The sequence below is a fragment of the Globicephala melas genome, chromosome 4 (genome assembly GCF_963455315.2).
Source record: "Globicephala melas chromosome 4, mGloMel1.2, whole genome shotgun sequence".
NCBI lineage: Eukaryota > Metazoa > Chordata > Mammalia > Artiodactyla > Delphinidae > Globicephala > Globicephala melas.
This window is the reverse complement of record NC_083317.1, coordinates 135,130,913-135,156,169: the sequence shown is the minus strand read 5'-3', so window position 1 is coordinate 135,156,169 and position 25,257 is coordinate 135,130,913. Positions and strand designations below refer to the sequence as shown.

General features: G+C 45.3%; 1 protein-coding gene across 1 annotated transcript in view; it reads left to right on the top strand.

Annotated features, from left to right (window-relative positions):
• The first annotated feature begins 20,426 nt into the window (after positions 1-20,426).
• The window catches only part of SH3BP5 (SH3 domain binding protein 5), a 79,271-nt gene continuing 74,440 nt past the window's right edge, over positions 20,427-25,257 (top strand). Inside the window, exons 1-2 of the mRNA XM_030876400.3 lie at positions 20,427-20,694; positions 22,410-22,472. Coding sequence (XP_030732260.1) covers positions 20,563-20,694; positions 22,410-22,472 — 195 coding nt within the window. The 5' untranslated portion in view covers positions 20,427-20,562. The remainder of the gene's footprint in view (positions 20,695-22,409; positions 22,473-25,257) is intronic.

Sequence of the window (25,257 nt, the reverse complement as noted above, 5' to 3'; positions counted from 1 at the left end):
ACAGGTGTGCAAGCGAGCTGGGAGCTGGTGCATGGGGACTGGAGAACAGGCCCAGAGTGAGAACTGCTGTTGGCTGTGGGGAGACAGACTGAGGGGACGGGAGGGAGGAAAGCTGCAGCAGGGAATGCCTACAGAGGAAGACAGGACTGCCATGGAAGCAGACGCTATTGCTGAGTCACACGCGGGGGAGGAGCCACTATTGTAGCCTCTCTCTCTCCACACACCAGCGCCTGCTGAGGACAATAAAAGAAGCCCGCTCAGGGCTGGCTCTTGCACGCTGGCTGCCAAGCAATAAAAAAAAGCTCCCTCAGAGCTGGCCCTCACGTGCTGGCTGCAGGGCAATTAAAAGAATAAGCCCTCTCAGGGCTGGCCCTTGCACGCCTGCTGCTGGGTGCCAGGAAAACCCCAGCCAGGACTGGCCCTCACGGGCCTTATGCTGGGCACCAGAAAAGGCCTCACTTGGGCCACATCTCTTACGCCTGTGGCCACTGACTTCCCTGTGCATTTGGCACTGCCCGGGCTCCCACGATCCAAGCAGTCATACCACTTCTGTGCCCTGTCCGCACTGGGGCAGACCTAAGAGCTCCAAGGCAGCCTCTGGACCAGACTCCTGTGGGTGGACCACACGCAGAGGTGGGGATAATCCAAAGCTGAACCCCAGGGACGGGGTGACTGAGGGAGAGGATTGAAAATCTTTTCATCAGCTGTACAACCTGCAGGTTAAATCCCCGCGATCAGCTAGGTAGACCCTGCATCTATGGAATATCTGAGTAGATAATGAGTGTTCCCATGAAAGAAAACGGTCTAGCTCTGGCAGCTGTGGACTTTGGGGGCAGCACACGCAGGAACTGGGCCAGATCAGAGTATGAGGGGTCTCCACAGGTACCACAGCAGGTCCAGACACCAGCCCAGAGGCAGGACAGCCTCTTGGGGAGATGGAGGTGGGCTGTGGCTCACGGCGTGTGCAAGGACACTTACAGCGGAGACCCCAGGGAAACATAATTATTACTATTAATTTTATTATGTTTTGATTCATTCTGTTGTTGGGTCTGGCTTCTTTTGTTGTTGTTTTTTCTTCCTTTTTTTGTTTGTTGTTGTTTAAGTACTCTTTTTTTATTTAGTCTTCTGAGATCTTCATGTTTCATAACATATTTTTTATTGTTTTTTAAAATATATTACTATTTTTACTTTGCTTTTCTGTTGTTCTGTGTTCTTTTTCCTAATTTTTTCTTCTTTTTCTTTAATATGTTTTTAATTTTTTATATTTCCATTTCTACTTTGCTTTTCTGTTGTCCTGTGTTTTTTCCCTTTTAATTTAATTTTATTATTATTTTTAAAATCATTTTTTATCAGTTTGTTCTGTTTCCTTGCTTTATTCTTCAGTTGGCACACTGCTATGGCTTTGTTTTTAGGTTTTGTGTTTTTGTTAGTTTTGATCCTAATTGATTTCATTTTTGAGTTCTTCTATTCGTTTGGTTGTTCTCTTGCTTTTTTGTTTTATCTGGTTCTGTTTTTGTTCCTCTTGCCTGTGTGTGTGTTTGCTTGTTTCTGCTTTTGTTTGATTTTGTTTTTACCATTTCTCTGGGGTTTTGTCTTTTTTTTCTTTAATATATTTTCTATTTTACTTTTTCATATTTCTATATTTACGCTGCTTTTCTATTGTTCTATCTTCTTTCCCCTTTCTCTTTTTCTTTTTTTTTTTTTATCATTTTTGTCAGTTTGTTTTGTTTCTTTGCTTCATTCTTCAGTTGGCACTCTGCATTGGTTTTGCATTTTTGTCAGTTTCCTTTTTAATTGTTTGATTTTGTTCTTGGGTTCTTTTGTTTGTCTCGTTGTTCTCTTGCGTTTGGTTTTATTTGGCTCTGTTTTTGTTTCTTTTGTGTATGTGCATGTTTCCTCGGTTTTGTTTGTTTGACTTTACTTTTTATCATTTGGGGTTTTGTTAGCCTTTTTCTTTTTTTTTAAATCCCCTTTATTGCAGGGATGAGAGACTTGCAGGGTCTTGGTTGCTTGACCGGAAGTCGGGCCTGAGGCTCTAGGGTGTGAGCACCAAGTCCAGGATGCTGGACCACTGGAGAATTCCTAGCCCCAGGGAAAAATAATGCCTGAGAGCTCTCTTGGAGGCCTCTGTCTGAATCCAAGACACCCAACTGCCAGCAGCTCCAGCGCTGGAGGCCTCACACCAAACAACAAACAAGACAGGAACACAAACCCACCCATCAGCACACAGACTACCTAAAGTCATACTAAGCTCACAGACACCTCAAAATATACCACCTGATATGGACCTGCTCATCAGAGGGAAAAGACTCAGCTCCACCCACCAGAACGCAGGCACCAGTCCCTTCCATAAAGAAGCCTACACAAGGCACTTCCCTGGTGGCAAAGTGGTTAAGAATCTGCCTGCCAATGCAGGGTACACAGGTTCGAGCCCTGGTCCGGGAAGATCCCACATGCCGCAGAGCAACGAATCCCGTGTGCCACAACTACTGAACCTGCACTCTAGAGCCTGCAAGCCACAACTACTGAGCCCGTGTGCCACAGCTACAGAAGCCCATGTGTCTAGAGCCTGTGCTCTGCAACAAGAGAAGCCACCACAACGAGAAGCCTGCACACTGCAATGAAGAATAGCCCCCTCTCGTTGCAACTAGAGAAATGCCTGCACGCAGCAACGAAGACCCAATGCAGCCAAAAATAAATAAATGAATAAATAAATGTATTTAAAAAAAAAAAAGAAGAAGCCTACACAAACCACTGGATCAACCTCACCACCGGAGGCAGAGAACAGAAGCAAGAGGAATTATGACCCTGAAGCCTAGGAAAGGGAGGCCTCAAATACTGTTAATTAGACAAAATGAGAAGACAGAGAAAATCTTGCAGGCAAAGGAGCAAGATAAAAACCCACAAGACCAAATAAATGAAGAGGAAATAGGCAAACTACCTGAAAAAGAATTCAGAGTAATGAGAGTAAAGATGATCCAAAATCTCAGAAATAGAATAAAGAAAATACAAGAAACATTTAACAAGGACCTAGACGAACTAAAGAGCAAACAAACAGTAATGAACAACACAATAACTCGAATTAAAAATACTCTGGAAGGAATCAATAGCAGAATAACTGAGGCAGAAGAACGGATAGTGACCTGGAAGATAAAATAGTGGAAATAACTGCCACAGAGTAGAAGAAGAAAGAATGAAAAGGATGGAGGTCAGTCTCAGAGACCTCTGGGACAACATTAAGCACACCAACCTTCGAATTATAGGAGTCTCAGAAGAAGAAGAAAAAAAAGAAATGGTCTGAGAATATATTTGAAGAGATTATAGTTGAAAACTTCCCCAACATGGGAAGGGAAATAATCAAGTTCAGGAAGCGCACAGAGTCCCATAGAGGATAAACTCAAGGAGAAACATGCCAAAACATATATTAATCAAACTAACAAAAATTAAACACACAAAAAAATATTAAAAGCAGTAATGGAAAAATAACATACAAGGGAATCCCCATAAGGTTAACAGCTGATCTTTCAGCAGAAACTCTACAAGCCAGAAGGGAGTGATGAAAGGGAAAAACCCACAACCAAGATTACTCTACCCAGCAAGGATCTCATTCAGGTTTGATGGAGAAATCGAAAGCTGTACAAATAAGCAAAATTTAAGAGAATTCAGCAGCACCAAAACAGCTTTACAACATAATGCTAAAGGAATTTCTCTAGGCAGGAAAAAAAAGAGAAGGAAAAGACCTACAAAAACAAACCAAAACAATTAAGAAAATGGTAATAGGAACATACATATCAATAATTACCTTAAATGTAAATGGATTAAATGCTCCAACCAAAAGACACAGCCTGAGTGAATGGATACAAAAACAAGACCCGTATATATGCTGTTGACAGGAGACCCAATTCAAAACTAGGGACACATACAGACTGAAAGTGAGGGGATGGAAAGAGATATGCCATGCAAATGGAAATCAAAAGAAAGCTGGAGTAACAATACTCATATCAGACAAAATAGACTTTAAAATAAAGACTATTACAAGAGAAAAGGAAGGACACTACATAATGATCAAGGGATCAATCCAAGAAGCAGATATAACAATTGTAAATATTTATGCACCCAACGTGGAGCACCTCAATACATAAGTCAAATGCTAACAGCCGTAAAAGGAGAAATCGACAGTAACACAATAATAATAGGGGACTTTAACACCCCACTTACACCAATGGACAGATCATCCAAACAGAAAATAAATAAGGAAACACAAACATTAAATGACACATTAGAGCAGATGGACTTAATTGATATTTATAGGACATTCCATCCAAAAACAACAGAATACACTCTCTTCTCAAGTGCACACAGAACATTCTCCAGGATAGATCATATCTTGGGTCACAAATCAAGTCTTGGTAAATTTAAGAAAATTGAAATCATATCAAGCATCTTTTCCAACCACAACACTGTGAGACTAGATATAAATTACAGTAAAAAACTGTAAAAAATACAAACACATGGAGGCTAAACAATATGCTACTAAACAACCAAGAGGTCACTGAAGAGATCAAAGAAGAAATGAAAAAATACCTAGAGGACTTCCCTGGTGGTACAGTGGTTGAGAGTCTGCCTGCTAATGCAGGGAATGCGGGTTCGTGCCCCAGTTTGGGAGGATCCCACATGCCGCAGGATGGCTGGGCCCATGAGCCATGGCCACTGGACCTGCGCATCCAGAGCCTGTGCTCCACGGCGGGAGAGGCCGCAGCGGTGAGAGGCCCATGTACCGCAAAAAAAAACCTAGAAATAAATGACAATGAAAACTTGATGATCCAAAACCTATGGGATGCAGCAAAAGCAGTTCTAAGTGGTAAGTTTATAGCAGTACAATCCTACCTCAACAAACAAGAAACATCTCAAACAACCTAACGTTACACTTAAAGCAATTAGAGAAAGAAGAAGAACAACAACAACAACAAAACCCAAAGTTAGCAGAAAGAAAGAAATCATAGAGATCAGAGCAGAAATAAATGAAAAAGAAATGAAGGAAACAATAGCAAAGATCAATAAAACTAAAAGCTGGTTCTTTGAGAAGATAAACAAATTGATAAACCATTAGCCAGACTCATCAGGAAAAAAAGGGAGAAGACTCAAACCAACAGAATTAGAAATGAAAAAGGAGAAGTAACAACTGACACTGCAGAAATACAATGGATCATGAGACTACTACAAGCAACTATTTGCCAATAAAATGAACAACCTAGAAGAAATGGACAAATTCTTAGAAAAGTATAATCTTACAAGACCAAACCAGGAAGAAATAGAAAATATGAACAGACCAATCACAAGCACTGAAATTGAAACTGTGATTAAAAATCTTCCAAAAAAAAAATAAATCTTCCAACAAACAAAGCCCAGGACCAGATGGCTTCACAGGCGAATTCTATCAAACATTTAGAGAAGAGCTAACACCTATCCTTCTCAAACTCTTCAAAAATATAGCAGAGGGAGGAACACTCCCTAACTTATTTTACGAGGCCACCATCACCCTGATACCAAAACCAGACAAAGATGTCACAAAAAAAGAAAATAACAGGCCAATATCACTGATGAACATAGATGCAAAAATCGTCAACAAAATACTAGCAAACAGAATCCAACAGCACATTAAAAGGATCAGACCCATGATCAAGTGGAGTTCACCCCAGGAATACAAGGATTCTTCAATGTACGCAAATCAATCAACATGATACACCATATTAACAATTTGAAGGATAAAAACCATATGATCATCTCAGTAGATGCAGAAAAAGCTTTTGACAAAATTCGACACTCATTTATGATAAAACCTCTCCAGAAAGTCGGTATAGAGGGAACCTACCTCAACATAATAAAAGCCATATATGACAAACCCACAGGCAACATCATTCTCAATGGTGAAAAACTGAAAGCATTTCCTCTAAGATCAGGAAAAAGACAAAGGTGCCCACTCTCATCATTATTATTCAACATAGTTTTGGAAGTTTTAGCCACAGCAATCAGAGAAGAAAAAGATGTAAAAGGAATCCAGATTGGAAGAGAAGAAGTAAAACTGTCACTGTTTGTAGGTGACATGATATTATACATAGAAAATCCTAAAAATACCACCAGAAAACTACTAGAGCTAATCAATGAATTTGGTAAAGTAGCAGGATACAAAATTAATGCAGAAAAATCTGTTGCATTCCTATACACTAATGATGAAAAATCTGAAAGAGAAATTAAGAAAACACTCCCATTTACCACTGCAACAAAAAGAATAAAATACCTAGGAATAAACCTACCTAAGGAGACAAAAGACCTGTATGCAGAAAATTATAAGATGCTGATGAAAGAAATGAAGATGATACAAACAGGTGGAGAGATTTACCTTGTTTTTGGATTGGAAGATTCAACACTGTGAAAATGACTATACTACCCAAAGCAATCTATAGATTCAATGCAAGCCCTATCAAATTACCCATGCCATTTTTCACAGAACTAGAACAAAAATTTTACAATTTGTATGGAAACACAAAAGACCCCAAATAACAAAAGCAATCTTGAGAAAGAAAAATGGAGCTTGGAGGAATCAGGCTCCCTGACTTCAGACTATACTACCAAGCTACAGTAATCAAGACAGTATGGTACTGGCACAAAACAGAAATATCAATAATTGGAACAGGATAGAAAGCCCAGAGGTAAACCCTCACACATGTGGTCACCTTATCTTTGACCAAGGAGGCAAGAATATACAAAGGAGAAAAGACAGCCTCTTCAATAAGTGTTGCTGGGAAAACTGGACAGCTACATGTAAAAGAACGAAATCAGAACACTTCCTAACACCATACACAAAAATAAACTCAAAATGGATTAAAGACCTAAATGTAAGGCCAGACACTATAAAACTCTTAGAGGAAAACATAGGCAGAACACTCTTTGACATAAATCATAGCAGGATCCCTTTTTACCCACTTCCTAGAGTAATGGAAATAAAAACAAAAATAAACAAATGGGGGCTTCCCTGGTGGCACAGTGGTTGAGGGTCCGCCTGCCAATGCAGGGGACACAGGTTCGTGCCCCGGTCCAGGAAGATCCCACATGCTGTGGAACAGCTAGGCCCGCGAGCCATGGCCGCTGAGCCTATGCGTCCGGAGCCTGGGCTCCACAACGGGAGAGGCCACAACAGTGAGAGGCCCGCATACCGCAAAAAATAAAAAAAATAAACAAATGGGACCTAATGAAACTTAAAAACTCTTGCACAGCAAAGGAAACCATAAACAAGATGAAAAGACCCCCCTCAGTATGGGAGAAAATGTTTGCAAATGAAGCAACTGACAAAGCTTTAATCTTCAAAATATAAAGCAACTCATACAGCTCAATATAAAAAAAAAAAAAAAACCCAATCCAAAAATCGACTGAAGACCTAAATAGACATTTCTCCAAAGAAGACATACAGATGGCCAACAGGCGCATGAAGATATGTTCAACACTGCTAATTATTAGAGAAATGCAAATCAAAACCACAATGAGATATCACCTCACACTGGTCAGAATGGCCATCATCAAAAAATCTAGAAACAGGGGCTTCCCTGGTGGTGCAGTGGTTAAGAATCCGCCTGCCGATCCAGGATACACAGGTTCGAGCCCTGGTCCAGGAAGATCCCACATGTCGTGGAGCAACTAAGCCCATGCGCCACAACTACTGAGACTGCATCTAGAGCTCGCGAGCCACAACTACTGAGCCTGCATGCCACAACTACTGAAGCCCGCACGCCTAGAGCCTGTGTTCTGCAACAAGAGAAGCCACAACAATGAGAAGCTCGCGCAACAAAACGAGGAGTAGCTCCCGCGCGCCGCAACTAGAGAAAGCCTGCATGCAGCGACAAAGACCCAACACAGCCAAAAATAAATAAATAATTTTTTTAAAAATCTAGAAACAATAAATGCTGGAGAGGGTGTGGAGAAAAGGGAACACTCTTGCACTGTTGGTGGGCATGTAAACTGATACAGCCATTATTGAGAACAGTATAGAGGTTCCTTAAAAAACGAAAAATAGAACTACCATATGACCCAGGAATCCCACTACTGGGGAACCATACTGAGAAAACCATAATCAAAAAGAGCCATGTACCACAATGTTCATTGCAGCTCTATTTGCAATAGTCAGGACATGGAAGCAACCTAAATGTCCATTGACAGATGAATGGATAAAGAAGATGTGGCACATATATATAATGGAATATTGCTTAGCCATAAAAAGGAACGAAATTGAGTCATTTGTAGCGAGGTGGATGGACCTAGTATCTGTCATAGAGTGAAGTAAGTCAGAAAGAGAAAAACAAATATTGCCTGCTAACGCATATATATGGAATCTAAAAAACCAGTACCGATGTACCTAGTGGCAGGGCAGGAATAAAGACGCAGATGTAGAGAATGGACTTGAGAACACAGCGGGGGAAGGGTGAGCTGGGACGAAGCGAGAGAGTAACACTGACATATATACACTACCAAATGTAAAATCAATGGCTAGTGGGAAGCTGCTGCATAGCACAGGGAGATCAGCTCAATGCTTTGCAACGACCTAGAAGGGTGGGATAGGGAGAGTGGGAGGGAGGCTCAAGAGGGAGGGGATATGGGGAGGTATATATGCATATCACTGTTTCACTTTGTTGTACAGCAGAAGCTGGCACAGCATCATGGAGCAATTATACTCCAATAAAGATGTAAAAAAAAAATCCTTGTCAGTTGACTGATCATTTTGTGGTGGTGAGTATTGCTATTCTGATGAGCTGGTGGCAATACTCTTTCCTGACTTCTCCAAGGCCCTGCCTCTAGATGTTGGTGTGCTCCCAGCTTCATCCTGGTCCTCTCCCCTTCAGCATCCTCCCTGTCCTAAGTGATCTCATCCAGTTCCATGGTTTTAAATATCATCCATATGCAGTTGACTCTCAAATTTATATCTGTGGACTTGGCCTTCAGATGTGTATCCTCCTGTCTACTTGACGTCTCCACTTGTGCATTTAATAGCCTCTCAGAATTAGGTGTCCAAAAACACACCTCATTTTTTTAAAAGTTAATTAATTAATTAATTAATTATTTTGGGTTGCATTGGGTCGGTTGCTGTGCACAGGCTTTCTCTAGTTGCGGTAAGCAGGGGCCACTCTTCTTTGTGGTGTGTGGGCTTCTCATTGTGGTGGCTTCTCTTGTTGGGGAGCACGGGCTCTAGGCACGCAGGCTTCAGTAGTTGTGGCATGCAGGCTTCAGTAGTTGTGGCTCGTGGGCTCTAGAGCGCAGGCTCAGTAGTTGTGGCTCATGGGCTTAGTTGCTCCGTGGCGTGTGGGATCTTCCCGGACCAGGACTCGAACCTGTGTCTCCTGCATTGGCAGGTGGGTTCTTAACCACTGCGCCACCAGGGAAGCCCACACACCTCATGTTTTAAAAATTTATTTTATTGAAGTATAGTTGAATTACAATGTTTTATTAATTTCTACTGTACAGCAAAGTGATTCAGTTATATATATATATATATATTCTTTTTCATATTCTTTTCCTTTATGGGAACTGAATATATATCCTTGTGCTATACAGTAGGACCTTGTTGTTTATCATTCTGTATATAATAGTTTGCATCTGCTAGTCCTAAACTCCCACTCCATCCCTCCCCCACTCCCTCTCCCCCTTGGCAACCGTAAGTCTGTCCTCTATGTGAATCTGTTTCTGTTTCATAGATAAGTTCATTTGTGTCATTTTTTTTTAGATTCTGCATATAAGCAATATCATATGATCTTTGTCTTTCTCTGTCTGACTTACTTCACTTAGTATGAAAATTTCTAGGTCAATCCATGTTGCTGCAAATGACATTGTTTTATTCTTTTTTATGGCTGAGTAGTATCCCATTGTATATACGTACCACATCTTCTTTACCCATTCATCTGTCAATAGACATTTAAGCTGCAAAAACATACGTCTTGACTGCAAACCTTTTCCTCAAGTCTTCCCTGCCTCGCTCAGTAAATGGCAGCATCTTTCAGCCACTTCTCAATTCAAAATCTCAAGAGTCATTCTTAATGCCTCTGCCTCCGCCCGTTCCCACATGTTGGATTTGTCTTCAGAATACATCCTCAATCGACTCACTCCATTTACGCAGCCCAGCCATGTCTCTCTCTTTTTTTTTTTTTGCGGTACGCGGGCCTCTCACTGTTGTGGCCCCTCCTGTTGTGGAGCACAGGCTCCGGACGCGCAGGCTCGGCGGCCATGGCTCACGGGCCCAGCCGCTCTGCGGCATGTGAGATCTTCCCGGACCGGGGCACGACCCGCGTCCCCTGCATCGGCAGGCGGACTCCCAACCACTGCGCCACCAGGGAAGCCCCTCAGCCATGTCTGTTGCTAGGGCCCCTGTGACAGCCTCCTAACTAGAGTTCCTGCTCCCCCTGTTGCCTTCATGGCCATCCCTTTTCCACAGAGCAGCCATGGTCATCTTTTAAAAATACAAAATGGATCTTGCTATTCCTCAGCTTCAATCCCTCCAGTGGCTTCTCATCACATTTATAATAAAATCCAAACTCTTTCCTGTGGCGTCCAGGCCCCACATTATCTGATATGTGACCATGGTCATTTCAATACCCCGTCCTCCCTATTCACTCTCTGGCCATCTCAAGGGCTGTCCAGCCAGCTCCCTGCTCAGGGTCTGTGCCATCCGGATCACTCTTCCCTTCAGCGTGTGGCTGCCCCACACCTCCTCATCAAATCTCAGCTCACATGTCATATCCACAGAGAGCCCTCTCCATCTCCCGTCTGAGGCAGCCTCCACCCTCCAGCCTCTTTATTTGGTTTTCCTATGTTTTTTGTTGCTCATCATGGCAATTATCATTATCACTAACTGCAACTATTTTGTTTACTTATGTATGTAACTTTTTTTCCTGTCTTCCCTTAGACTATAAACCACAATGAAGGCAGGAATTTTGTCTAATTTGTTCACTGCTGGGTCTTCATTGCCAGAGGCCATCACATAACAGATGCTCAGTAAATATTTGTCAACTAAATAGTCTTTAAAAGAGAAGAAAAAACTTATTTTCAGAATTTTAAGTTTATTTTGCAGAGTAAAGCCCCAATAAAAGTCTTTTTTCATTATTTAATGCGAAATTTTGGTTTCCTTTATAAGTGGGTTTATTTAAGTGGCCTTTTCCTCTACCAGTTATCTTTGAATAATGAAGATCTCCTGTCTTGCGTGTTTCCTTCCTTGGCTAGACTAATAAACTTGTGGAATAAGGAAGGGAGGGCAAGGCTGACATAATTTGTTCTTGGTTAACCCAAGCTAGATCAGTGATCTATCATTTTTCTTCTGGGGCACAGAAATGACCTTTCCCTTTAAAATCCATTCTAGAATCATGCCTGCAGTCTGTTATACTCACTGTTTTGCAGTGTATGGAACCCTCTTTCTTTTTAATGGAACACTTTTTTCTGTCTCCATGATTCTGGCACCATTTAAAATATCTGCAGGTCCTTTAAGACCACAGATAAGCATTGAAAGTTTCTTTCCTGGGTTCTCTAAGTACTCTGGCCTATAGTTCATCTGGGTCAAGACACTTGAGCTTAATTCAATTTAGGACACAAATAAAGATTCTCATTAGAGGGGAGCAGCCACAGTGCAAGACAATTTGGCAATACTATGTACCGATGTCACCAAGTCACAGAATTAAACAGATGCTTTGTGATCTGGAGGCCGTGATCCCTTTCAAAGAACTGGATTCTATAGCTCCTTGAGTTCTGAGAACAAGTCATCTGGAGGCGAAAAGCATTGTTGAAGGGTTTGAGGTCTGCTTTAAAGTTCTCTTCCCTCTTGCCACATGCCGTGGTCCTTTGGAGTTGGTAGGAAGTGAAGGGAGGGTGGGAGGAAGGCAGAGGGAACCTGCACCTCCTCGTCACCTTACAGCGTCGCCTTAGTGCCAGGGTGTGGCCTGTGAGACTGAGCAGGTCGGCCTCCAGGGCTCTGAGGCTAACATATCCTTTCCAGAGGGTCAGCCACTCCTCCCATCTCTGGACTCTCGCCAAATAGAGAAGTGTGAATTTTCTTGTATTGCCTGGATTTTAACTGCTGCCTCAAATTTACAGAGCACTGTGCCAGCCAGACAACACATGCCCTCCAGTCTGATCTAGCCAGGAGCTCCCAATTTGCCACCTCTGACCTAAGGCAGCAGCTAAAGATGGCAGGGTGGCCAGGAGAAGATGCTGATGTCTATTTCCTCAGCCACTGCCACCAGGATGTGGTGTGAATGCAGATCCACTCTTCCTTAGTCCGGAAGAGCAGTTCCTATTTTATAGGGGTTAACAAGCAGATGCAAATAATTTTTAAAAAATCCTTGTTGCAGGGAATCTTCATTTAAATGGCATTGAAGTTTGACAGGAAGACCCTTAATTTCACAGGAAGGAATCCCGTGATTGCTTCCTTGGGGCACAAGTTTGGTGGGGACGTGTCTCCCCAAGTAGGAAGACCCTATGACTTTGTCATCTCCATGTTTGGGGCCCTCAAATTGGCACCTGGAATTGTGCATACATGTCGGAGGTGCTTAAAAACGTATTGAATTCATTTTGCTGACCACTTTCAGCTTGCAGATTTCACTTTTAAAAACATTTTAAAAAATCTCTTGTGTAAAATACCTGGTTCCCTCAGGTCTAAGCCATGGGGCAGAGGAAGAGAAGACAGAGGAAGCGCCATGAATTAAAGTTTTGTCAGGGGACTTCCCTGGTGGTCCAGTGGATAAGACTCCGAGCTCCCAGTGCAGCTCCCCTGGTCGGGGAACTAGATCCCGCATGAATGCCACAACTAAGAGTCCACATGCTACAACTAAAAGATCCCATGTGCTGCAACTAAGACCTGGTGCAGCCAAAATAAAAAAATAAATAAACAAATATTTTAAAAATATAAAATAAAGTTTCATCATGTGCCAGTAATTCAGTAAATACCATTTTATTTAATCTCCACCTCTCTGATTGGGAGGCACCGGTGTGATTACCCTTATTGTACAGGCAAGGATACTAATGTTCAGCTTGTCTAAAGTCAGCTCACCAATGGTTCAGCTGGGATTTGAACCCAGTTAAGATATCATTTTTGTCATTGCAGCTCTCCAGAAGCCCCACCAAAAGAAGAGATTTCCACTGCACCTCTGTTTCCTGGAGGCCCCCAGTGTCAGAAATGAAACTGGCGTGATCCTTGCAGACCAGCTGAGCTGGACCCCACTTGCTATGGTAGGGAAGTATATGGAGGCCACAGGAAAGGTCTTCCAAAGAGTTTTGCTCAACCCTTGGGTAACCTGGATCCCTATTTCCAAGTACAACAGGTAGTCGAACTGTCAGGGTTTCCCCTTTAAAATCTGTATGTTCTAAAAAAATGATAATTTATTATCTTCCCAGCCCAAACTTCTATAGCATAGGTCCCAACTAATGGTGTCATCAAGTCCCTCAGACTGGAAAGTTTGGAATCATCTTTGACTCTCCCTCCTTCCATCCCTCCCTCTCTTCCTCCAGATCTTACCAATCACCAGCTTCCATGTAGTCTCAGGTCCATTCCCATCTTTCTATCCCTTGATTCAGGGATGGATCATCGCTCCCTGGAACTATCTTAACAGCCCCTCCCTCACCCCCTTACGCCCGCCCTTCCCGTTTGATCCAGCTTAGATCCCATGAGCCACCATTAAATCCCTACACCTGCTGTCACCCGCGATTCCCTCACCCCTCTTCCCCACCACCGTGGGAACCCAACATAATCCCAGCCCTGGTGAAATCTCGCGTTCTTACTACTTTCCACCTGTATCCTGACGCTGAAGTTGGGTAGGCAAAACCATTCATCCTGTGATGAGTGGTCTCATTGAGAATCTCCAGCCACAGATGGGTCCTCAGTGCAGCCTGACAATTATAATATATTCCCCTGGGCACTCACTTCCCAGCTCTCCTGGATAGCCATTCACATCTCTCCTCTAACCTCCAGGGTTTCTCCAATGCCCCCCATGGCCCCCTTATTCACAGCCGATGACCTTGCTCACAATTTCACTGAGAAAAGGGCAGTAACCAGAAGAGGCATCCTCATCTCCCAGCCTAACTATCTTACTTTCTGTCCCACCAAGCTCCTGGGACCCCCTACACATGCTTCAGGCGCTGGAGTGCTCCTCCCCAAAGGGACGTGGGGTTTGCTCTCTCATTTCTTTGGGGTCTTGACTCAAAGTGCCCTTCTCAGGAAGCCTTCTCCATAACCACAACAGCACCCCTCTTTCTCTGTCCATCCCCTACTTGGCCCTTGGCCCTGATCACCCTGACCTATTATACATTTATCTCCATGACAGCAGGGAGGTAGTGTCTTTTGTTCATAGTGATACCTTGGCCTCTGGTATAGTGTCTAAAACATATTAAGTACTCAGTTAATATTTGTTGGATGAATAATGTCTAAAACATATTAAGTACTCAGTTAATGTTTGTTGGATGAATAAATGGACAAACGAGTGAACAGCATCTCATTGTCTATGGTCTGTAGTTCAAAGGTTGAGCCTGTCACTCAAGGCCCTTGAGGACCTGCCCCAGACTCTACTTTAGGCTTCATCCCCTGCCCCTTCCACTTCCCACTGTCCCTCCTGGGTCCCAAGTTGAGATGGTCTCTCTCTCTGCTGTTCCTGACCGGTCCACCCCCTCCATGATTTCCCCATGTTATTGCCTATCTGGGAAGCCCTTTCTTTCTTTCTTTGGCAGAATCCTCCTCCCTTGTTTGAGGAAATTCTGTTTATTATTCAAGGCCCAGTGTCATTTTCTCCGTAAAACCACGCTGGCCCTTGCCGGCAGAAGGTGGGATGACCTCTGTGTCCCCACAGAGTATGACACAGCCGTTTACAGCAGCCAGGAGGGGAAAGGGCTGCTCCTCCAGGCAGGTGAATGGCCAGCACTAGCCCTCATTCTGCCCTGAACTCCATCCAAACTCTCTGAGGTCAGCAGACCTCCTTACTTCCTCTCAGGCCTCCACTCCTGGGTGTTCATAAGTTTGGGGGAAAAGGTCACGTTTCTCTTTTCACAAAAAAGGCCGAGAACATTTTAAACACAGTTGGAGACCCTCTCTTCACCCGAAGAGAGGAATGTGAGGTCCCTTGAACATGGCAGGATTTTCTTTGTGTGTTTATTAAATAAACCCAAGTTTCTTTCCACACCTATGGAAATAGAAACATCCCCAAACACTCACTCCAACTGGGGGACTAAATAAGGAGAGGGTCTCCCTTTGCTGGACACTTGCTTGCTTTATAATTCAGGCAGGAGGAGGCTTGGATGATAAATGTACGACACCAGTGAGGAGGTGGGGTTACAAAAGGAGAGGTTGACATTAATCCCATGAAAGAAACCAGATCATGACAAATAAGGACCCAATATAGAGAAATATGTAAACCCAGGCTCATCCTGCCAGATACCTTTTTCCTCCTTCTTTCTAAATGTCAGCCCACTGTGCTCTGTGGCAACTGGGACAGCACAGAGGCTGTGATTTTCGTCAAGGAAGATTTTCAGCTTGAGGAAGTGGAGGGGCAGGGAACAAACACACATATTTCCCCCCAGTTTAATCAAACTACAAGGAGATAGTAAAAATAAATTGAACAGTGTGGACAAAGAATGTTGCAGCTATCAAGTCATCAGCCCTGCTGGCAAACCCTGAGGGGATTCGGGATGGAGAAAACCAGGATACTGGCCCTAGATAGTTACGATGCACATCTAAGGAATAATTTCAATGAGCCCAGGCGCTTGCATCTTCACACATAGAAAATCATGAAAATCATTAACTTGAGATGTCTGTTTTTATGATTAGCAGTCATCTTTTGATGTTTGGGTACATGTTCCCCCCCACCCCCAGCAAAAACTTTTAAATGTCCTGGCTTCCCCCACCTCTTCGGAGCAGTTCCTTCAGAGCTGCCTGAGAGGCTGCCTCCAGGGCTATAGTCCTCAGGATGTTCCCCAAATAAAACATAACTCGCAACTTTTAGGCTGTGCATTGTTCTCCAGTGGACAACAGGGAGTATGTCTCCTAGTAAAGCAGTCCTCAGGATTCTGCTAAGACGTCGGCCATCCCCACTTTGCCCACATCACGCACCATGTGATCAGGCTGCCAAAAATCACAGCTCTGGTACAGGTGTGCCCCCCACCACTCGGGACCCCCCAAAGCCTGGCAAGCAGAGGTGTGTTCTTGGAAACCACATCACACACAAGGCACTAAAAAGCTGACTGTTTCTCCAAAGGGGCAATGTTATAACTGGGTGATGAATTCTTCACAGGAATTGACAAAATATAAATCCCAGGAAATAACCATAATGATCTCAATCACTTAAATTATTAAATTATATTTAAAGTCTTTTGAAATGGGCAAAAATGTACTGTGCCCCAAATACTCCACCAATGGGGTCTTGGGAGGGGTGAAGAATCTTTTGAGTGAAGGAGGCAGTGGAACATTTATGGAAATAAAAAAGGATAACTCAAACTGGAGGATATGTTTCCTCTGGCTCAGTGGTTCTCAAACCTTTTGTTGCCAGTACTTCTTTATATTTTTTTAAGCCACTGAAGATCTCAAAGAGCTGTTTTTTATGTGGTTGCATCTACAGGTGGTTACTGTGTAGAAATTAAAACAATTTTAAAAACTTTTAAAATTAATTCATCTAAAAATAACAACACATTGACTACATGTTAATATAAATATCATAATTTTATGAAAAATAACTCATTTCCAAAATGAAAAATAAAATTGTTTCCAAAACAAAACAAATAGTGAGAAGGGCATTGTTTTACATTTTTGCACGTCTCTTTAACGGGTGGCTTTAGCAAGACGAAGCTGGATTCTCGTATCATCTGCATTCAGTCTGTTGTATCATGTGTAATGTAACTTCTGGGAAACTCCAGTGAATACTTGTAAGAGAATGAGAGTGGGAAAAGCAAGTCTTGTCTAGTATTTGTCTAAAACTAGTTTTGATCTCATGGGCATCCTGAAAGTTCTCAGAGACCTTCAGAGGTCTCCAGCCCATACCTTTAGAACCACTCATCTAGATCAGTATGGCAGCTAAAATAAATACTAAGCATTTGCTTGGGTTACGAGCCACTTACATGGCTTGCCTTCTTAGTATGTGAGGTAGTCAGAAGTATAAGATTGCCCCATTTCCTGCCCCCTGCTGTACGTATTCCTGTAAAATGTGGGAGCTTGTAAATATGATGGGACAATCACCACCATGATTAGGTTGTGGATATGGCACAGTTGACTTTATTCTGTGTGGACCTGAGCTAATCAAGTGAAACCTTAAAAGGGACTGGGCTTTTCCTGAAGAGTAGATTGTAGTGTGAGATGGACTCAACCCAAGGAAATTCTCTGCTGCTGGCTTTGAAGATGGAGGGGGTCATGGGGCAAGGAATTCGGGTTGGCCCTTGGCTGAGAGCAAGGAAATGGGGACCTTAGTCCTACAACCACAAGGAACTGAATTCAGCCAGCAACCTGAATGAGCTTGGAAGGACTTTTTCCTCAGAGCCTTCAGAAAGGAATGCAGCCTGATCAACACCCTGATTCAGTCTGGGAGACTCTGAGCAGAGAAGCTAGTCACACCCTGCGTCAACGTCAGGCCTACAAAACTGTGAGATAATGAACAAGTGCTGTTTTTTTTTTTTTTTTTTTTTGCGGTACGTGGGCCTCTCACTGATGTGGCCCCTCCCGCTACGGAGTACAGGCTCTGGATACGCAGGCTCAGCGACCATGGCTCAGAGGCCCCGCTGCTCCGCGGCATGTGGGATCTTCCTGGACCGGGGCACGAACCCGCATCCCCTGCATCGGCAGGCGGAATCCCAACCACTGCGCCACCAGGGAAGCCCCACAAGTGCTGTTCTAAGCCAATAAATTTGTGGTAGTTTGTTACACAGCAATAGAAAATTAATACAGTATGCACTATTTTAAATTTATTTTAGAATTACACAAATAATCATAAATACATCCTCCTTGTAAGAAATGAAAACATTATCAAGAGATTAAAAGTTCCCTTTGACATGCCCAACCCCATCCTAGCCAATCTTGGGCCCCTTCATACTGCCTTTTCCAGGGCTAGCCACTCTTTGTTGGGTAGGAATCTTCCTTCCAGACCCTTTTCTATGCATTGATGTGCATATGTATGTGTCAATAGAAATATATAGTACGGCTGTGCTTTATTTATTTTCCTTACTTTAACTTTAGAACATCATGCTATAGCTGGCCCGGGTCTTCTAAAAATAAAACAACAGAAGTCTACAGTGATGTTCAGTGGTCAGGAGCAGTTGCCCTATATCCCATAAAGGCTATTTTTTTTTTTTTTTTCGGTACGCGGGCCTCTCACTGTTGCGGCCTCTCCCGTTGCGCGGAGCACAGGCTCCAGATGCACAGGCTCAGCGGCCATGGCTCACAGGCCCAGCCGCTCCGTGGCATGTGGGATCTTCCCGGACCGGGGCACGAACCCGTGTCCCCTGCATCGGCAGGCGGACTCTCAACCACTGTGCCACCAGGGAAGCCCGGCATTTTTTTAAAAAGAGACTACATTTTATTTATGTATTTATTATTATTATTATTATTATTATTGGCTGTGTTGGGTCTTTGTTGCTGCACGGGGGCTTTCTCTAGCTGTGGCGATCAGGTGCTACTCTTCTTTGCAGTTCACGGGCTTCTCTTGTTGCGGAGCATGGGCTCTAGGCACGTGCGCTTCAGTAGTTGCAGCATGCAGACTCAGTAGTTGTGGCACACGGACTTAGTTGCTCCTTGGCATGTGGGATCTTCCCGGACCAGGGATCAAAACCGTGTCTCCTGCATTGGCAGGCAGATTCTTAACCACTGCACCATAAGGGAAGTCCCCCCATAAAGGCATTTTGAACCACCCTATTGCTCTTAGATCTAAGCTTAAACCGTAATGTAATTTGGAGGCTATTGTTTGAATGGTGATGATGAGGTTCCATCACTTGGGAAGCATTTAGAATCAGGGCTGACCTCACTTGTTTTCAACCTCTGTCTCAGTTTGTGACTCTTAATGGCCATCTTGACCCTGCCTTCATCCATCGTCGGAAAATGAAAAGCAACTATGGCTTTAGCAGGGAATTTGAGAACATCTCACAAAGAATTGCTGTCACTTGATTTAAAGAACAGTGAACAGGTGTGACCTGTTCAGAACCAAGCCCATGGTGTACACCTGTGTTACCTCCAGGAGACAAGGAAGCTCCTGTGATGGTGGACCACAGTGCCAGGGTGTGTAGGGTGGAACCTTGCCCAAGGAGTAACCCCCCCGACTTAGCTTTTGATAAAACCATCATAAGCAGGTTTCCCAAGGTTGGCTTTAATGACAGGCTCTCGGAAAGAAGCTCCTTTCTCAAGCAAGTCTGCCCTCCGAACTCACAGAGCCCTCAGGCCACAAGCTTCCGTGTAGAAAGTGTGTACGCTCTGCATTTTTGTAGTGAAGGAGACATTAGCAATGGCCAGTGGCAATGTCCTTGCCTGCTTTGCTAAGGTCATCTGACCTTCTGCTCTCCTGACATCATAGTGGCCCGGCCATTTCATAAAAGCACAAACATTCCCCTTATTCTTTGGCTTTTTGTGATATTGAATTTGCCAGGCAAGTTCTGGCTCTCCGCTTGTTCAGGGTGGGCAGGAAACCTCACCAGTTCATAAATCCTTGGATGGCGTGTGCCCATGAACAGGGGTTATACTCGCATCTCCTTGAGAAGGGTGTACTGGCAGGCACCCGCTCACTCTCGCACATCCCTGATCAATGGATTTTCCATGCTTCCTGCCTCTTCAGGTAGGACCATCCTGCAACTGTGAAAGCACAGGAGCCTGCGTATGGAGCTCTGCTCAATGGGGGCCGCAGCCTTTGGGCAAGGAATCCACGCAAGGAGCTGCAGCTGGCTCCCTTCTTTGTTCTTTTGTGTCTATGTGAGCATATGTTTCAGTTCCCTTTTCTGGGGAAATCTTCAGGTACACACATTTCCCCAGGTTAACCCAAGGGGACAAAAGTGCTTTGAGTGTACACGGGGGTTTGAGTGAGTCTTGGGACTGGTCCAGGGTCACTGAGTACAAGCTTCTAAAGGTGCCTTCAGATGGTGGGAATACCCCAAACTTTCCTTGCATGCAGTCAATTGCCTTAGCAGAGGAGGGAGGGAGAGAAAAGCACCCTGACACCAGGCGGCCGACTTTCCGTAAATTGTGATCTAGTCGGGCTGCTATGGTAAAAGGGGGTGAGGGCTCCCCCATTTCACCACCCTCACGCGTTCCGGGAGTGAGGTTTTGTGACGGAGCCCCGGCTATCCCGGCCGGCCGGCCAGGTCTAGAGTCGGGGCCGCGCAGAGCCGGCGGGCTGGGGGCGGAGCGGGCGGCGCTGCGCTGACGGCCGCGGCGGAGAGGGGGCGACCGCGCCCACTTCCTCCTGAGCTGGGCCCGGGAACCCACGGCGGCGAGCGGCGCCTTCTGAGCTCGCCGGGCGGTGGCCAGACGGCTCCGGCCCAGTCTGCGGCCGCCACCCCCGCGCTCCCAAGTCCGCCGCCCGCATGGACGCGGCGCCGAAGCGGAGCCGTCCGGAGGAGCCGGCCGAGCTGCCGCCGCCAGCCCGGGACTCGGAGGAGGAGGAGGGGATGGAGCCGGGGCTGGAGGAGGAGGAAGAGGTGGACCCCCGGATCCAGGTAGGGCGCGCGGGGGTGCACAAGGACCCCGGCATCTGCACTGAGCCCGCCTCGCAGCCGCCTCCCCCAACCCCCCCACCGGTGCCTGCGCCCGGGGGAGGTGGCAGCGTTAAGTCCGGGGCTGGAGGAGAGGGTCTGAGTACCCGGTTTCCCCCAGTTCCTGGGAGGCTGCGGTGCCCGCGTGGACGCAGCCTGACTCTATCGCCGGGATTCCCCGTCAGGATCCGGGGGTCGCAGCAGCGTGCCCAGCGCTGCGGGCGGTTGCGCAACAAAGAGGAAAGGGGGCGGGGGCGCCACGCCGGCGTCTGGGTACCCGGCCAGGCTCGTGGCGCCGCGGGCTTTGCACAACCTCCGGGCTCCGGGAGCCGGGCGGGCCGCTTAGGCGCGGGCTCCCGGGGCGGTGGGCGTCGTCGGCCCCTTCAGGTGGGCGGCCACCCGTGCCTGGGGGTCAGAGCCTCCTGCTGGCAGAGGTGCCCGGCCTGAGCCATCTCCCTTCTCCTCTGATTCATTGTTAGCAAACCGAAGGGCTTATTGTCACCACTGGCTCAGCTCTCCGCTTGGCCTCAAACGGTTTAAAACCCAGCTTTCCCTCCGTATGAGGTCGGGTGTGAACAGAAATCTGGGACAAGCGGTGCGCATAGCTGACGCGCGAGAAGGCAAGAGGGTTGGCCCGGTTCCTGTGCCTCCATTTCTCTGGGAGATGATTAAAAACGATTTCTAAGCCGAGATCTCGGAGTGACAGCTTAACCTCTTCACCCTCCAAGCAGAAAGCACAGCACATCGCTTTCGAAGACCCGTGTTTCTACCCTTTCCATAAAGATTTTTTTTTTAATATTGCTTTTCAGCATGCGCTGCAGTTTCTGGAGACTTAATTGGTTTTTCAGCGCGCAGATCAATTAAAAGCTCATTTAACTCAGCTGTTGCATTTAAATGAATTGTTATGGCAGGTTAGCAAGATAAAAATCAGGTGGAAAAATCTTTGCATTAGGAATTCTATTAAATAAAATCAGTTCGGGCTACTCAATTTTGTTTTCTTGGTAGGGGAATTCTGTTCACAAGGTCCTTTGTTTGCTGAGTAAAAGGAGTTAACTTCACGCTGGGCACTTTTTTTTTTTTTTACAAAATGTCAGTGTGTGAATGTTTATTTAAAGGATCAGGATTAAAGCTAGTTTTAGTTGTTTGTTTTGTAAAACAGCCAGGTAGGTTGAATAACTAGCAGTTTGCAAAAGACTTTTCATTCCTACAGAAAAATACTCAACCATGGATGAGATAATGCCAGAATTGTACCCTTGATTTAAATTATTTCATTGGGTTTATACTTTAGGCTTGGCTTTGTTTTCTTTTATTATCTTTTCTGCAAAATCCTTGCTCTAAAGCAGAAAGCATTGTTTTGATTCAGCCTCTAAACCATTTGTAACAGGTGGGTTTACGTGAAGGCACATGCCTGGAATAAATAATTGACCTTCTAAGAAAAGACAAATTCCTAGGACCTTAAAGTCATTTTCAAAAAGGCCACCATCAAGAAAAAGGTTTCAGAAATGCTGACATTCATTTGTTCTTCCAGCCAAGGCTCAACTGTTTTCCTTGAGAATTACCACTGACTCCTTCCTCTTCCTACAAAGTGTGCCAGAGTAATTTGCAGGTACTGGGGCTGAGTCATACTGGCAACAAAAGACAAACCCCTGAATCTTTTTTCTCTCCCTTTTCTTCATCAGGGAGAGCTGGAGAAGTTAAATCAATCCACGGATGATATCAACAGACGGGAGACTGAACTTGAGGTACGGAAAGCTGGGTCTCTTTTCTCAGTGAAGTGGCGTCTGTCCCGCTGACACCAGGCTGGTTCATTTTGTTTTAATAGCTGGGGAGGGTGGTTGCTGGCATTCCCTCCTCGAAGTTGAGCAACAGCCTACTGCCTGACAGAATAAATTACACCACTGAGGCCAGCTTGTGGGTGGAACACGTGTGGATCCAGTTTCACGTGGTTTTCATCATGGAAGCTCCGAGGGGCCCAAACCAAGGGCATTACACACGCTTAAGCCCTAAAGTTAATGTGTCTGTGGAAAAGTTAAAAGGACTGAGGGGAAAAGTAGCTGTGCTCTTTAATGGACAAGAATGAATGAGCTCACAAAATCTTTTAAATATTTTAGGGCAGCTCCTTACACTTTTACTCAGAAATATTGTGTGTTTCCTCAGAAAGACTTAGACTTGTTTGACTTTCCGGCCCTAATCATTCACCCCCCTTCCACTCCCCTGCTTCTTTTATCTTTATTGTCTGCTGGTGCGTAGAATATGATGATCTTAATGGTACCGAAAAGCTGTTTAGACTGGGAAGGGCTTTCCTGCTGGGAAGAATCTTGGGAGCCGAGAACTTGATTTGAATTTCATGAGCATCTTCCAACCTGAGTGTAAACAGATTAGCATTCTTCACAGCTCCCACTTAGTCCGCATCCCTTTTCAGCACCGGTTGGTTTTACCATCCATCAGATTTGAACAACCCCCGCTTCTGTCTGAGAGCTGTGGGAGGACCCGTTTCTGTAGCAGGAGGAATGGCAGGGAAGGTCAGCGGAAGGGGCAGGACACCGCTGGTCCCTAGAGTGAGGGGGTGGGAGATAGGAATGTAATCTTACCAGCAACACCCTGGCAACCTTGATTTCTGCCTGCATGTCCAGGCCCTGGAGGTATAGTGGCCCAGAGGATTAAAGCTAGTTTTCTGAGCTGTGTGTGAAGTGTTCTTGCTCTGTTCTGATTCCAGGTATCTATGAACACTCTTCTCCCCCAGGTGAAGTACAGTCTGTGTGTTTAAATTTTTTTCACTTACGATGAATCAAGTCTCTTCGTTGGGCAATTGAAATCTCTCAGAATCTCGCGTTTGTAATACATCCAACAACAAAACCCCTACCATTTCTGTCAGGATTTGGCATTTCCGAAGTGCTTTTACAAGCTTTATCTCCTTCCTGCCTGTCACAGCAGGCCAGAGCTGTGCTGTCCAGGATGGCAGCCTTTTGCCACATGTGGCTATTTGAATTTAAACTTAAATTAATTACAATTAAATAAGATGAAATTTCACTTCCTCAGTCACAGTAGCCACGTTTCGAGGGCCCAGTAGGCACTGTATTGGACAAATCAGAGAAGACTCCCATCACCATAGAAAGTTCTACTGGACGGCGTGGGCCTGGCAGGTAGGGACCGGCAGGGACCACCTCTTCTCCCGGGGAGGACACGGAAGCACGGCGTCCTCACAGTTCAGCGACATGGCGGAGCCTGGTCATTTTCCAGGTCCCCTCCAGCTCTCCTATTCTATCCCAAATATGAACAAACAACTTAGAAATGATTTTTTTTTTTTGCAAAGTACTGGTTTATTCATTCAACACATACCTGTAGGCCTGCTCGATGCTGGCCCCTGTTCTGGCGGTGCTCCCCTTCTGAGGGCACAATTGTTTCATCTCTTAACTCTTTCTCCTTGATTTCTGAGCCCTCTGTCGGAACACACTTAGGTCTTTGTGGGTCACAGGAAGCCACGGGACGGGTGTTTCCTGCCTGCCTCTGGAGAGTGTTAGGCAGTAGCCTAGAGAGGTGGTCAGGGCTGGCCTGTGTCACTGGCTGCCCTTTCCATGGCATTATTATAACCCAGCTGGACTCAGACAACTATAGTGCCAAGCTCTGTACGTCATGAAAACTTCCTAGCAGCCATGCTCAAAAGCAACAGGAAACAGGTGAAGTTAATTTTAATCTAGTTCCTTTAACCCAGAATGTCCAAGATGCAATAATTTCAATATGGAATCAATACAATCATGAATGAGATGTTTTACATATATTTTTGTACCAAGTCTTGGAAATCTTGTGCATCTGTTACACCTAGAGCACATCTCACTTTGGACCAGCCGCGTTTCAAGTGCACAGGAGGTGCACGTGGCCCTGGGCCATAGTGGGCATCTAATCTGTGGGGTTTCAGCCTCCGTGCAGGCTCTCTGGATGCTTGTCATGCTCCCAGAACCTGCCAGGGACCTTGTGGCCGTGTGTGTGGTGGGCTGTGTCCCTTCAGGCAAGCACTGGCCACCCACCTTGTGTTGGGCACTGTGGCCCCTGCGGATACAGGCAGATATGGGTACAAGACAGAGGCTTTGCCTCCGGGAGTTGACGTTTCAGGTGGGGGTGAGGCGTGGAGGGTTCGCTAGTACTTACTGATTGTGATGAGTCTAGTAGGAGAGTGATGTGACAGAGGAGTCTCCAGAAGACACCTGAGCAGAAGCCTGCTGAGCGAGGGAGCCGGTGTGTGGAGTGGCAGATGGAGAGAGCAGTGGGGATGATGGCGGGGGGCGGGGAGGGGGAATGCCAGAGGACGCGGGTCAGGAAGCAGCCACCTTAGTATATGGTCAGTTGTCCTTATTCGCGGTAGTTTTCACCAAGGTCGCCGTGAACCTTGAATTAGTGGATACTGAGCCGTGGCTCCCAAGGGAGATGTTGTGACCAGCGGCTTTCGGGAACTTAAACCTCATTAGGCTCCTGTGAGCCTCTGGTCCCAACACCTTCATCCACTGATCAGTACGTAACCGTGTGTTATGT